The sequence below is a fragment of the Beauveria bassiana genome (genome assembly GCF_000280675.1).
Source record: "Beauveria bassiana ARSEF 2860 unplaced genomic scaffold BBA_S00002, whole genome shotgun sequence".
NCBI classification, from domain to species: Eukaryota; Fungi; Ascomycota; class Sordariomycetes; order Hypocreales; family Cordycipitaceae; genus Beauveria; species Beauveria bassiana.
In genome coordinates, this window is record NW_007930837.1 from 1,098,013 (window position 1) to 1,111,215 (window position 13,203).

At 52.4% G+C, this 13,203-nt stretch overlaps 5 protein-coding genes across 5 annotated transcripts; 1 reads left to right on the forward strand and 4 right to left on the reverse strand.

The window, feature by feature from the left end:
• Positions 1-10: 10 nt before the first annotated feature.
• Positions 11-608, reverse strand: BBA_00979 (ubiquitin-conjugating enzyme; the record flags this gene model as incomplete). Its single annotated transcript, XM_008596076.1, has 3 exons — positions 11-279; positions 347-500; positions 564-608. 3 exons carry the CDS (start codon positions 606-608, stop codon positions 11-13), a joined length of 468 nt encoding a protein of 155 aa, XP_008594298.1.
• A 1,446-nt stretch (positions 609-2,054) lies between these two features.
• On the forward strand, positions 2,055-3,702 carry BBA_00980 (serine/threonine calcium/calmodulin-dependent protein kinase; the record flags this gene model as incomplete). The annotated part of the gene is made up of 6 exons (XM_008596077.1): positions 2,055-2,061; positions 2,168-2,219; positions 2,281-2,488; positions 2,561-2,717; positions 2,785-3,170; positions 3,238-3,702. The coding sequence occupies 6 exons, from the start codon at positions 2,055-2,057 to the stop codon at positions 3,700-3,702; spliced, it is 1,275 nt and encodes a 424-aa protein (XP_008594299.1).
• A 482-nt stretch (positions 3,703-4,184) lies between these two features.
• BBA_00981 (uncharacterized protein) lies at positions 4,185-4,949 on the reverse strand (the record flags this gene model as incomplete). The annotated part of the gene is made up of 1 exon (XM_008596078.1): positions 4,185-4,949. The coding sequence occupies one exon, from the start codon at positions 4,947-4,949 to the stop codon at positions 4,185-4,187; it is 765 nt and encodes a 254-aa protein (XP_008594300.1).
• Positions 4,950-8,835: 3,886 nt separating this feature from the next.
• On the reverse strand, positions 8,836-10,707 carry BBA_00982 (histidyl-tRNA synthetase; the record flags this gene model as incomplete). The annotated part of the gene is made up of 3 exons (XM_008596079.1): positions 8,836-9,180; positions 9,286-10,493; positions 10,656-10,707. The coding sequence occupies 3 exons, from the start codon at positions 10,705-10,707 to the stop codon at positions 8,836-8,838; spliced, it is 1,605 nt and encodes a 534-aa protein (XP_008594301.1).
• Positions 10,708-11,425: 718 nt separating this feature from the next.
• BBA_00983 (alpha/beta hydrolase, putative) lies at positions 11,426-12,730 on the reverse strand (the record flags this gene model as incomplete). The annotated part of the gene is made up of 3 exons (XM_008596080.1): positions 11,426-12,235; positions 12,287-12,427; positions 12,506-12,730. 3 exons carry the CDS (start codon positions 12,728-12,730, stop codon positions 11,426-11,428), a joined length of 1,176 nt encoding a protein of 391 aa, XP_008594302.1.
• Between the last annotated feature and the right edge of the window lie 473 nt (positions 12,731-13,203).

The following is a 13,203-nucleotide window of genomic DNA, read 5'->3' on the forward strand; positions in this document are numbered from 1 at the left end:
ACGACCGAGCTTAAACGGTATTATCGTGGTAGACGAAATCGATGTCACGAGGGCGACGACGATTGCCCTTGACAAATTGGTCATTATCGGGTGGTCGCTCGTTTTTCGCATTGCTCGTCAGCATGCTTTGAATGCTCATGCAGACACTTTCTGCACTTTGGACCGGGCTCCAGCCTTGATTGCCCAGCAAGTCCAGGCAGATGATGCCGTTCGAGTAGATATGCGGATGAATCGGGATGGGACGAGCTGGCCCGAGTTCAAATGTGGCCTCTGGAGGCTCTGTTAAGGAAGCGTGTTAGCTGCTGTCGCCAATGCGCCTTGACTGGGCGTACTGGTGAAGACGAACCGATAGGATACGCGTCGCCAAAGGCAATCTTGAGCCTGAATATCTGATTGTGATAGAGGGGGTTGCCGTCGAGCACGCGAATGTCAAACTGCCACTCTCGCATGTCTTCGCCCGAGATTAGTTCAAGACCGGGCGGCAGTCCCTGCTTGGCAATCTTTCAGATGCGCGGTTAGCCGAATGCGCTGGTCAAATGATACGGAAATAGTATGATGGGCACCTTTTGGCGTTCCTTCGCCACCCGATTTGCTCGCAGCGATGCCATGCTAGTGGGCTGTCGATAGAGGGATACGATTAGATGGTATCAGGTCGATGCTGGCAGTCGCGAATAGAGATGAAGGTAATGTAGCTGCAGGGCAGTGCACGCAGAAGAGCAGATGAAGAAGGCGAGTCAGACCAACAGGCGGGTGGGCGCTTTTTTATTTCAGAGTGGTGACAGCGCGTGGTGGGTCACGATGGTCATGCTGCAACGAGGTGCTACAGAGCGACAGCATTCACAACTAATCTGAAGTGTCACTCAAGGCAGAATGTATGCATGACACCAGTGTTGTGTTTTTCTGGACATACATGTCACCGTATTGTGGAAGCAGACGACGGATGATGGGCTTAGACAGAGGCGGGGGTGGGGGCGGTAGGTAGGTAGTACGCACAGTACCTCAGGTAACTATGTAGTTGGGTATTAATTGCAGAATGGTGTCGTTTGAACGTGACAGGATAGACATCGTCTACGAATTATCATTTACGAAGCGTTAGCCAAGGCTACTGCTCGTGATGTAGGTAGTAAAGCAGAACAGGGGACATCATTTCGGGCTACCTCTATCCACTGAAAGCCTCACTACTGTACCTAGTCGGTCGGCCAGCTGCGGTGCTAAGTTCATGATTCCTCGCAATATGCTCTCAAGTCCGAATCTGGGATCCGAAAGACGGAGAATCGACGCATCGAGATCATAGATCAAGAGTCTAAATACAATATTAAAGAAGCAAAAACGTGCAAGCACGCGGGTTAGGTACAATCTTTTCCGGCTGCTGCAGGAAGGCCTCGAATGGCCTTGCTGAGCCACCATGGCTCCCCACCCAGGTGGTCCCTGGCCGTGGCTGAGCTGAAATGAAGCTACCAGCTGTACAAGCAATATGTGAGCCACGGTCAGCTTCAAATCACTTGTGCGTACCCAACTTATACCCTGCTACTTCGTAATACCTACGCTGTCGAATCATGCCTGACCACTGGCATTGTATTGACCAAATGCGCATCCGGCCTTTTGAGCTCAAAGACTCATTTTCGATCTATTGTTTCTATTAATTTTTTTTTTTTCATCCTTTTCATTTTCAAACAAAACTAACACAGGGCTACGGGGCGCAAGCCATGTCGCACTCCAACACACGATTGCCCAAGAGGGGCCGGGCGGCTGAGCGGGCCTCCAAGGAGGGGCGCTTCCCTGTGACGCTCGCAACGACCCCAGCACCTTGTACTTAACTTCTGAACCTGACTGTTCTACCAAACTCTTTTTTTTTTCTTGTACTCTTGACCTGCGTGTATACGAAGCAGGTCTTGATCTGGTCGTCTCCCACCTCGCTCTCGCATTACGACGACTAAACCTAGCAGTCCTACTACGTCCATTAACTATCAAGGCTAGACCTTACGGTCGCAATTCCTCGGTCGATTCCTTGATACCCCGCCACAACAAAATCAAACACAAGCAGCCCGGCCAGAATGAGTTGTATGTCGCCCTTGAATTTTTCCGCGCAGTATGCGCTCGAAAGCGCAAGCTCTCTGCGTGTCTTTGCTTCTATGAAACGCTCAGCTGAACAAACCATCTCGTATAGTCGCCGGCATGCTACACAAGCTGGGCGGCCAGCCCGAAAGCTACGAGAAAAAGTACGCCCTTTGAGCTCCTATCGAGCTGCGTCGACCAATACTCTAACACGTATGCTTCAAGATCGAAATACAAGTTTGGCAAGACACTCGGCGCCGGAACCTATGGCGTCGTCCGTGAGGCTGACGGCCCAAACGGCAAGGTCGCCATCAAGATTATTCTCAAGAAAAATGTCAAGGGCAATGAAAAGATGGTATATGACGAGCTTGATATGCTCCAGCGACTCAAGCACCCGCACATTGTCAAGTTCGTCGATTGGTTCGAGTCCAAGGTACACGCTCCCGGACCTCAATCGAAGTAGAATACACTTTCCGCTCGGCCAATATCGCTGACACCTTGGCAGGACAAGTTCTACATTGTCACGCAGCTCGCGACTGGTGGCGAGCTATTTGACCGCATTTGCGATCAAGGCAAATTCACAGAAAAGGATGCGTCTCAGACAATTAAGCAGGTCCTTACAGCTGTCAACTACCTACACGACAACCAAGTCGTCCACAGAGGTACACTTCAGCCTGTGCCAGAATCGGAGACCTCTATCTCAACCCAACTAACGCTACTCGATCTTAGATTTGAAACCCGAGAACCTGTTGTATGTTACTAAGGATCCCGCTTCCGACTTGGTTCTTGCCGATTTCGGCATCGCAAAGACACTTGACAACAAGGAGGAGACTCTCCAGACCATGGCTGGCTCGTTTGGTTATGCCGCACCCGAGGTCATGAACAGGGAAGGCCACGGCAAACCCGTTGACATGTGGTCCATGGGTGTCATTACGTATACGCTTCTTTGCGGCTACTCGCCTTTCCGCAGCGAAACCCTAGCCGATCTGCTCGAGGAGTGTACCCAGGGCTCTCTCGTCTTTCACGAGCGATACTGGAAGGACGTCAGCGAAGACGCCAAGGACTTTATCCGCTGCCTCATCGTTCCCGACCCCGACAAGCGTGCTACCAGCCAAGTAAAGTTTCCGCTCCTCATTCAAGCCAACAACCGTCTCCTTTCATCCACTAACCACCGCCTTGCAGGAAGCCTTGCGACACATTTGGCTGAGTGGCGAAAACGCCACCGAGCACGACTTGCTTCCCGAGCTGCGCCGCGCCAAGGAGGCCCGCGCCAAGCTCAAGAAGGCCATCCTCGCCATTCAGCTGCAGAAGCGCATCGCACGCCTCCGCCACGAGGCCGACGACGATGATGACGATAACGACCTGCAGGATGCCGCGCAAAACGTCGAAAGCGGCGGCCTCGCCAAGGCCTTCTCCGGAATCAGCGTGTCGAGCGGTGGTAGCAGCAGCAGTGGCGGCGCCGGCGCCGGCGAGGCCAAGAAGCCCTCCCTTAAGGAAACCGTTAGGAGCGGTGCCGTCTTTCGTGAGGTTGTTCTTGCCAAGGTCCGCGAAGAAAAGGCCAAGAGGGAGGCCGCGCTGCAGACGGACGAGGATCTCGTGCAAGAGGCCCGCCGTCGTAGCTTCAACACTCAACATCACTCGTCGTGATCAGGGAGGCAGCGGGCGTGGGAGAGAGGGCTTGCATCCAAAGGGGGGTGTTTGGATCGTTTATATAACCAGGCAGGATGCTGCGAGATAAAATTGTGTGAGAACTTGTCGATCATGTACCCTTATAAGGGCAGTCTCTCATATGTTGTCTTTATTGTGATTGAACATGGTGTTAAGGGAAGAGCAGCTTTTCCCGTCGCTGAATTATTCATTTCTTGTCTCAATTTGCTCCCTTGCCTGTTTATGTTTATTTCTGCTGCCGGGCCAGCTATCTGACAAATTCCCGATATTATATATTATATTCTTGTTATCGTTTCCAAATCAATATCGCTGCAAGCCGATCCGGCATCCTCATTTGTAGCAAAAGAAAGAAAACAACATTTCACATAATTCGTAATATCTCCAAGGTGACACATTATCAAAACTCGCTGGTCCCCCTTTCTCTTAAAAAAAGGTCATGGCGAGCAACGGTACTTTAAATGTCAAATGACCATGTCGGCCGTTACTTGCTCGCGAAACTCCTCGTAGCGCTTCACATCGAAACGCTTGCGTTGCCAGCCATTAGCGCGCAGTCTCTCGATCCGAGAGCGAAGTTCCAGGGCGCGCATCTCCTCATCGGCTGGCACGCATGATTTGGACGTCAGAGCAATTGCAATCTCTTTGTCAATAGCAACGATATGAGATGATATTTGGCGCTGGATACTGGACAAGATTGTGCAGTAACTCTCGAGGGATTCTCGTGCTTCTGACTTGGGAAGCTCTTCATCGGGTATCTCCTGCGGAGTCTCGTCTCCGTTTACACTTGACGGCGGGGAGAACATTGGACAGGTATCAGGCATGCTTTGTACAGAAGGTGGTAGAGGATCAAGAGGGATGTCGTGACACGGTGATGAGCGTCCACTGCCTGGATCTGAGAAGCCGAGAGTTGGCGAATCTGGCCGAACGCCAGGACAATATTCCAGCTCGTCAGCAAAAGCAACTTTTTTCTTCCTTTTGATGGGAGTCTGCTTATTGGAGATTGCCGAAGGCGTGGGAGACGACATTCTTGTGGAAGCGGACTCGTGTGAGAGACAGGATTCGATGGGCGAGGGGAGGCCGGAAGAAGGCGACGCGGGCCGTAAGATAGTCTGCAGAGGTTGTTCATCGGCAGCCTTGGATTCTTGAGAAGCCAAGTTGTAATGCTCGCGGGCCTCCTCGAGAAGCTTGAGACGGTGAGACGAGCCAGCATGTAGGTTTCGCGCCTGCATCTCAAGGGACGTTGCCGCGTAAAAATGTAAATAGATCAAGTATGCAGGCTGGACGTTATCCTTATATCAAGTTAATACCATGAGAAAAATGCAACCACATCACGTCGGGATGATAACATACTCGAGTCCGAACATTTATGAGAAGCTCAATACAGCGAGAGGAGCAAGGACGATATCTCTTGTTGCTATAATCTCGCTTCAATTCAGCTAGTGTTTTCTTCCACTCTGACTGTGTGTATGGTATGGATTTTAGCGCGGGTAGAAACATTGCAGCGGGTCGTCTGTTTGTCATTCGAGCGTGTTGTGAAGCAATCCAGGTTTGAAGGGGTTCTTGCTCGGCCTCCATCAAAGAAGCCTCTCGGCGTGGTACCATTGTCGATCCCATGGTGGTTGGTCTTGCCACCACGGCCAAAAAAGGAAGCAAAGTCTGTCTTGAGCGAAGAAGAGAGATTGCTATCCTTGACGGAAGGCGAAGGGCTGAAGGCAAAAGAAGGCAAAGGGCGGAAGGTGGTCTTGTAAGTGCTAGCAGCTGACGGCTGGCAGGCGTAAACGCGGGGTGTGCGAGTGTCAAGAACGCTTTGAGACAAACAAAATTGAACGGTAGAACAGTTGCAGAGATTCGCGAGATTGAATAGATAGAGGTCTCAAAATTTCGTGTCCCGTGTCGTCAGCTGACTCGAACCGTTGCTAATGATACACACGACGCGCACAACATGCACGAAGAAGCACGAAGAAGCGAGTGTTCTCGACGAGCTGCAGGCAGCCGCTGGTGGAACAGAATATAAGACGTTGAAGAGCGTGGGCAGCACGATTCTTTGCCTCGCGGGAAAAGCAAAGAGGCAAACAAAGTTTTGTATATCGAGATGCAATAATGTACGCTGCTAAGTGTCACACAGGGTACCGGACAGGGGCGCCTTTTAAGAGAAGGTGCTGGTGAAACGCAAGGTCTGGGACAAGGGGAAAGCTAGGAAAGCTACACAGCTGCACGGCTTCCTAGCCGTGGGGGGGGGGGCATGGACCAAGGTCCGGGGACGAAAACTGCTTGCAAGCCCCAATATACAACACGGAACGCAACCACCAAGCCTCGAATTGTGATGGAGAAGTGTCCACTCGGCGGCTGTCGCAAAATGGTACTGCTCCATCATGGACGGCGCCATCAATGTCACTAATGCACTTGAGACCGCAGCGAAAGCAAGCCGCGCCTATGTATCCTCGGAATTCGACGAAAACACTGCAAGCCAGAGTCGATGCTGTTTCCGAATCCGATCTGTTGCTTCGAAGTATGCGACTTGGAAGCAGTATAGAAAGGGAAAGCAGGCAAGTACATTCGGGCGTGGACTACGGAGTACAGCAGGGAGCTCCATCACCACCCAAGTGAGTCAATCCGTGACAAGTCCTCAGTAGGCATTGAAACGTTGTGGACAATTGGCAGGTGCCGAATACTGATAGATCAAGAGTCTCGTGCACTGTGCACAAAGATCAGGTTTGTTGCCAGAGTCAATATCCATGGCATTACCTGCATACTAACTCGATACACCTGTGCTGGCTGCATGGCATAAGTACAAGGCAGCTGTAGCTATGGCTTCACCGGCACCCTGTCATAGCTATCAAAGCGCGCGCGCTCTTCTCCGCTGTATGCGACTTATCGTGTCTGTCGGCGTCAGAGAACATGGATTTGAACAGTGTATATCATACATGAAACGAGGCTGCGAGATTCCGTTGCAATCTGATGAAAGCGATCATTGACGATCGAGCAGATATGTATGTGAGACAAAAGCATCGACGTCCAAGTACCACGAACCCTTGGCTCGTCCGTGGCCTGTGCGCTTGGAAGGAAACGTCTTTTTCTTGCCCGTGGGCCTTGATTCGACCCTTGAATGCCTTGTTCCTCTGCATGGATGTGCAAAGCCAAAACTAGTTACCCGCAAAAACGTGGGAGAACAATAGTCGATCACTTAGTGTCGAGCAATTGATGACCGCATGTCAACAATAAGAAATAAACTCGCATGAACAACCCTCCTGGATGTTCAGCTTGGAGCATACCAGACCAGCGCAGCTGGCTAGGTACCTATTTATCTAGCCTACCTAGCTGCACTAGAGCAGGCCATGGCGCTCTTTGGTGACAGCCACGCGTCATGGGACGAAATACAGTACCCAAACGGTTCACCAACTGGTCAAGGCCAGAGTCTGCTGACACTTCCCGTACTTGCATACTGGAATCGGCGTTTTAGTAAGTTAGTGCTGTAGGAAAGGCACAATTGACGCACAGATCCCCTCGACGCCTTGTCGCACTGCAACTCTAGTGTCCGTGTCCCATGGGCCCTCGCAGTCAGAGCCTCACTGATCAGAGGCACTGTCATTCCCGTATTCTACCGTTGCTGATAACAGTATAGTTGACAGGTTATTGGTGACGAAAACGGCAATTGCCCGCTTCTGAAGATTCTCTTTGCGGGCCTTTTATGCTTGGCTGTTGCGTATTCCCAGTAATAGGTACCTAAGCCAACGGTTAAAGTACCTAAAAGGATGGAACTTATTGAACAGCGCTAGCTAGGCTAATGGTCTAACACGGAACCTGCAGGCTGCAGTGCGTTTTAGCGCATCCCTGACCCTAATGATCAATTTCTGGTGCCTCATGCAAGACATGCAAAGACCATGAAATAACGTTAAATTATCAAAAGAACGTTCAGCCACGCGGATGCGCTCGCAAACGCGTAACAAAACAAAGCGGCACGGCAGTGTCGCATGCTGAGCAACTACTGCAAAGCTGCTGCAAAAGGTGAGAGCTGACTTTCCGCAGATCCGTAGGTACCCATATTGCCATCCAAAACGATGCATTGTTTTAAAACCCCCACCCCCTTCTGGCTATGCACTGACAACGCACAGCAAGGTGCAGGGATTTCATTTGGGAAATGGCACCACTTTCTCTGGGTTCTGTTGCTTTTTCTTTTGACTACAAGAAGTTTTTTTTCCAGTCATCACACCACCATTTGAGGTGCACTGCTGTCCGAATCCGTAAAGTACCGCGTCATGCTCTTTCTCTTAGTCATTGTGGTGGCCAACTAGATTAGATCAGACCAGTGGCATGTTTGATTGTATATAGCTGCAAGGTGGCCAAAATGGATGGATCAGACCAAAATGAAAGAATGCAAACCTGCGAGACCATCATACAAAGTCTTTCACCGAGGTGACTAATATCGACTGCTTTAAATTGAGAAACGATAATAGTTATACCATAATGAAGGTATGCTCACTGCCTGCATCAACTCTATTTAGTCAGTTACGCCCGTTTTCGCCCCTTTTAACCTAGGCGGGTGGAACCGTCGCTCAAAGAGGAATGCGAGAATTCTGTACACGGCAATTCAAACAGTGAATCGAGAGAATTTGGGATTGCCTCTTTCGCTCCACAGAGAGGGTTGCATTCAAAAAAAAAGGATGCATGGCATGTCGTTTTTGGCAATTGAGATTCTGACTCGAAAACATCGAAACAAGGCCCAACCGAAGAACAAAAAGGCCCCCCTCCCCCACCTCCAAGATGTGATGATCCGCGACGGGATATGCGGAGAGGGCAGCAGGGAAGATGCCAGTCGCAGACTGGAGAAAGCTATACGTACGTCTGTAAAACGACAGCGAAGTGGCGGTGTCGGTTTGGCTACATGTGCATTGTATGCAGCATCACGAATCATTCATTGAAGAGCCCATGTCGTTGTTGCCTAATTCGGCGTTTTGCTATGACGATCTTGCCAATAGAGGTTATCTGCGTCTTTCCCTGTTTTCTCTCGAGTCTGCTGCCTCGCATGGCCATCTTACTCGTCTACTCGGCCTGACTTCCCTTTTTTATTTTACTATATTCCTCATTCTCCCTCTTTCTTCCAGTTTAACCCAACATCTATTGTGTCGTGCTGGGCGCACCCGCCGCCGCCGCGTCTTCTGTAGTGGCAACATCCTCCGTCTTGATGCCGTCGACGACCCGGAGACCCTCAGCCTGCTGGACGATGCGCTCCAGCTCCTTCTTGCGCTCCAGTCGGGCCCTGACCTCGCCGACCATGTTGTCGAGGCTGACAAGGACGCCCTCCTTCTCGGGGTGGCCGTCGCGGAGGCCCATCTCCTTGATCTTGACGTTGCCTTGGGCGACCTCGTCGTCGCCCAGGAAAATGGCAAACGGCACGCCGTTGGCCTCGGCCGCCTTGAATTGTTGCGGTACCTTGGGCTTGACCTTGTACAGGAACTCGGCCTATTAATGTTATGTTAGCGCGTGCTCGTGTTATATGTGTTGTGTTTGCGACATTTGGTAGCTGAAAAGAAAGTGGTTGCGTAAGAATGCGTGGGGTGCAATTACCTTGATGCCGCCCTCCCACAGCTTGGCGCAGACGGACAGGCGCTCGTTGACAAAGCCCTTGCCACCGAATGCCATGACGTAGACGTCGACCTCGTTGTTGCGTACTTGAGTGGCCGATTTGTCGGCGGCCATCCTAGCCTTTGTGATGGAAAAGATGCGGTCGACGCCAAAGGAGATGCCGACGCAAGGAATTTGGCTCTTGCCGGAGAACATGCCCACCAGGTTATCGTAGCGGCCGCCGGCGGCGACACTGCCGACGCCGACAGTCGGGTCATTGGAGCGGTCATCATCCTCACCACCCTTGCCCCTCCTCTTCGGGGCCGGGGCAGCAACCGCCGCCGCCGCGCCGGGCGTGGCCTCGGGCGCCGAGCCCTCTGTCACAACCTCGTAGATGAGGCCAGTGTAGTAGTCGAGGCCACGGGCGAGGCCGAGGTCGAAGGAGACGCGATCGAGCACGTCAAAGGCCTCGAGGTATTGAAATAGCAGCGACAGGTCAGCGATGCCGGCCTGCATAGAGGCGTTGGCCGAGAGCTTTGGGTCGTTGCGGAGCTTGTCCAGCAGCTCGTGCTTGCCCTTGTGAACCACCCACTCGCCGATGCGGTCGGCAATGTCGCCGTCGAGGCCCTTTTCCTCGGTCATTTCCTTGCGCACGTCGGCCCAGGGCAGCTTGTCGAGCTTGTCGACGGCCGAGGAGATGGTGCGAATCTTGTCCTCGGGGACGCCGCAGACCTGGAAGATGCCGTCGAGGATCTTGCGGTGGTTGAGCTTGATGGTGTAGGCCTTGTCCCAGCCAAGGCCCTCAAAGACCTCGCAGATGATGCGCAGCACCTCGGCATCGGGTAGCATGGGGTCGTAAACGCCAGCAATGTCAAAGTCGCACTGGTAAAACTCGCGCATGCGGCCCTTCGTCATGGCAGGCTGGTCGCGGCGGTATACCTTGGCAATGTGGTAGCGCTTGATGTTGGTAATGTCCTTATTCATGGCGAGGAAACGGGCAAAGGGCACCGTCAGGTCGTATCGCAGAGAGCAAATCTCGCCGCCCTGGTCGGCCAGGTCGTAAATGAGCTTGCTGTCCTCGCCATACTTGCCGGCGAGAATCTCCTTGAGCTCGAAGACGGGGGTATCGATCGTGACGCCGCCGTGGCGCTTGAAGACTTGCGTAATAGTGCTGAAGATTTTGTCACGAATGACCATGTCCTTGCCATCCCCTGGCACGCGGCACAAGAAGAAGTCAGTAATATTCTCAGGACACACTCGAAAGCAGAAGACGAAACGAGGGGCATGTAGGCACCGAGGGGTAGTTGTGGCTGTTGGCCACAGTGGTGGTCGCGGACAATCTTTTGATGGCGGGGGAGGGGTAGTGTTCTTACAATCCTTGGTGCCCTTGGGGGTCTTTAGCTCAAATTTGGATTTGCCGCCCATATCGATGGTGTTTTGGTCGTGAGGCAGCGACGTCGAGTAAAAACAGGCAGCGGAGGAATAGACGGCGACAGGGGGTCGGGACCGCAGGGCGTAGGAAAGCAGCCGTACAGGTCGAACAGACCGAAAGGTAGTCAGAACGGTCTTCATCCGCAGATGACGCCTCCGTAAAAAAAAAGCCCTGTGGTGCTTTTCTACCTCCTGCGCGAGGCGGCCTGGTGTTGTGGAGCTTTGGGACGACGTGCAGAAATCCATGGCCCGTCGCTGGTACCCCGCTGGCTGGCGAGAGGCGCTGACTCACCTACCCTCGACTTGCTTGACTTGGTCCCTCCAGATATCTGACCTAGCCTGTACCGAATCAGCGGCGGTCAAAAGGCCGAGGCCATTCAATGCTGTCATGAAGAGACGGAGACGAAGATGAATCGCATCATGTAGTTGCGTGCATGTTGCGTTGGAGAGGAATCGAAGTCTCGAAGCCTTACAGTGTCTAGAAGCTACCTGCAGGATAGCTGCCGCTGTATTTATATCGTCAAAAGCAACACGCAAGTTTCCAGCACACTCACTGAAAGCTGAAATCGCCTTAATTTCTCACTTCTGTCATCTATGCCAGTACGCTCATCCCATAAATCACCCGACAGCACCCTAAATGCATCATGTGCGGAACAAAATCGCTACACACACCTAAACTCCGACAAATTACAAAGCCCAGAAAAGTATGCAATCATGCACCCGGAGCCTTCAACCCCCAAAGATGCGAAATTTCCTCGGTGATGAGCTCAGAGTGTGTCATGACAAAATCATGGGTGCCAGGGAGCACCTTCCAGTAGACATTTTCAGGACCGCCGAGCAGCGGAAGGCCGTCGGCCTCATAGTCGTCGAGGTTGATGATTTCATCCTCTTCCGCGAGGAGCACGGCGGTTGTACCGGGCTTGCGCTGTGCGAGAATCTTCCAGCTTTCCTGCTGGTGCGTTAGTGGCGCGTGGCGGATACAAGACATAAACGCAGGTACGAATCCAAGATGGTGTGTGACCATCCAGCGTACATAGTGAGTCACGCGTTGCTCAATAGGGAGACTGAGTGAGTCCTCGGTGCCGAAAACGGTACCTGGAACCTCAGCGGATGCAACCCTGGCAGCGGCCTCCGTCTTACCGCTCATCACAGGACTGGGGTCTTTGGGAATCTTTGCTCTGGAGGCTATGGGCTGCTGAAGACGGCGGCTGGTGAGACCGTGCAGGATACGCTCCGGGATCACACCAGAAGAGAAAACAAACTTGGTGATGTGACCGAAGCGCTCGGCGCGAATGAGGCCGGCCGGCGCAAGCAGGACCAGGGATTTGACCATGCTTGGGAAGGTGCCGGCAAAATGAGCAGCGATACCGCCACCAAGTGAGTATCCGATGACATTGATAGAGTCATCGCCGGTCCAGGGGAGAGGACTGGAAGCGAGTACCAGGAGCATCTGCGTAACATAGAGACGATCGTCATGAGGAATGTCGCCGACGCCATCAGAGTAGCCTCTGCCAAACAGATCCTAATTGAAGTGTCAGAAGAAGTCCCAACGTGAGAGATAAAGCGTTTTTACAAAGAGCATGACTCGGCAGCCGCGCTTGGCGAGATTATTTGCAATATAAGTCAGGGTAATGCATGACGTGGTGATGCCATGAATGAAAATGACCTTTTGGCCATGCTCTGGGCCAAACTCATAGACGCGGATGGAACCATACTGTGAGCAGAATTAGCCATCGCACCAATTCTGCAATACAACATCGCAACCGCCGAGGGACTCGCAAGGTCAACATACTGGTGTTTCGACGTCCCGAGCGCCGGGAAACTGGTCAGGTTGATACACCAAGTGGCGCGTCTCTTGCTCGGTCAGGCGCGGAAGTGTCGTCTTGAGGGGGCTGCGAAGGACCTTTGCCCAGCGCGGCCACAGCACTTCACGCGCCAAGATGAAGATTGACGCCGTTGCCAATGCGGCAGTGGTGGCAATGGTGGCCGTGGAGGTGACAGACTCGGAAGCGGACATGACGGCGCGAGTGAGAAGCGTGGTAGCTGAATGCGGATAACGGTGTAGTAGTAGTTGGTGGAGGGATACCTTGTCTTAGAAATGAGCCGAAATCGGGGGCAATTTATTCTTCAAAAAAGGACAGAAAGCAGAGAAGAAAGGAAGACCAAGGAAATATTGAAAATTCGTGCATCAAAAAGTCGCAAACGCCGCTTTAGAGTAGGGGGTTGTCTGCCTGATGCTGCAGGTGAGATTGAAGCAAGTTTAAGGATCTGCTCTGGCTGCGAGAAGCTAGGTACTGATGGTAGGCCCGTCTTTTTGCGTTGTGCAGATTGATAGCGCAGCGAGTGAATGGCAAAGGAAGATGAAAAGAGAGATGGACAAAGGATGAAGAGAGAAAAGTGACGATGACGGTTCATTAATGTCGAAATCGTAGGTAGTTGAAGCCGATGCTGCCGAGCTAACCAACTACAGCCGCTAGCTGGCAACGTGCG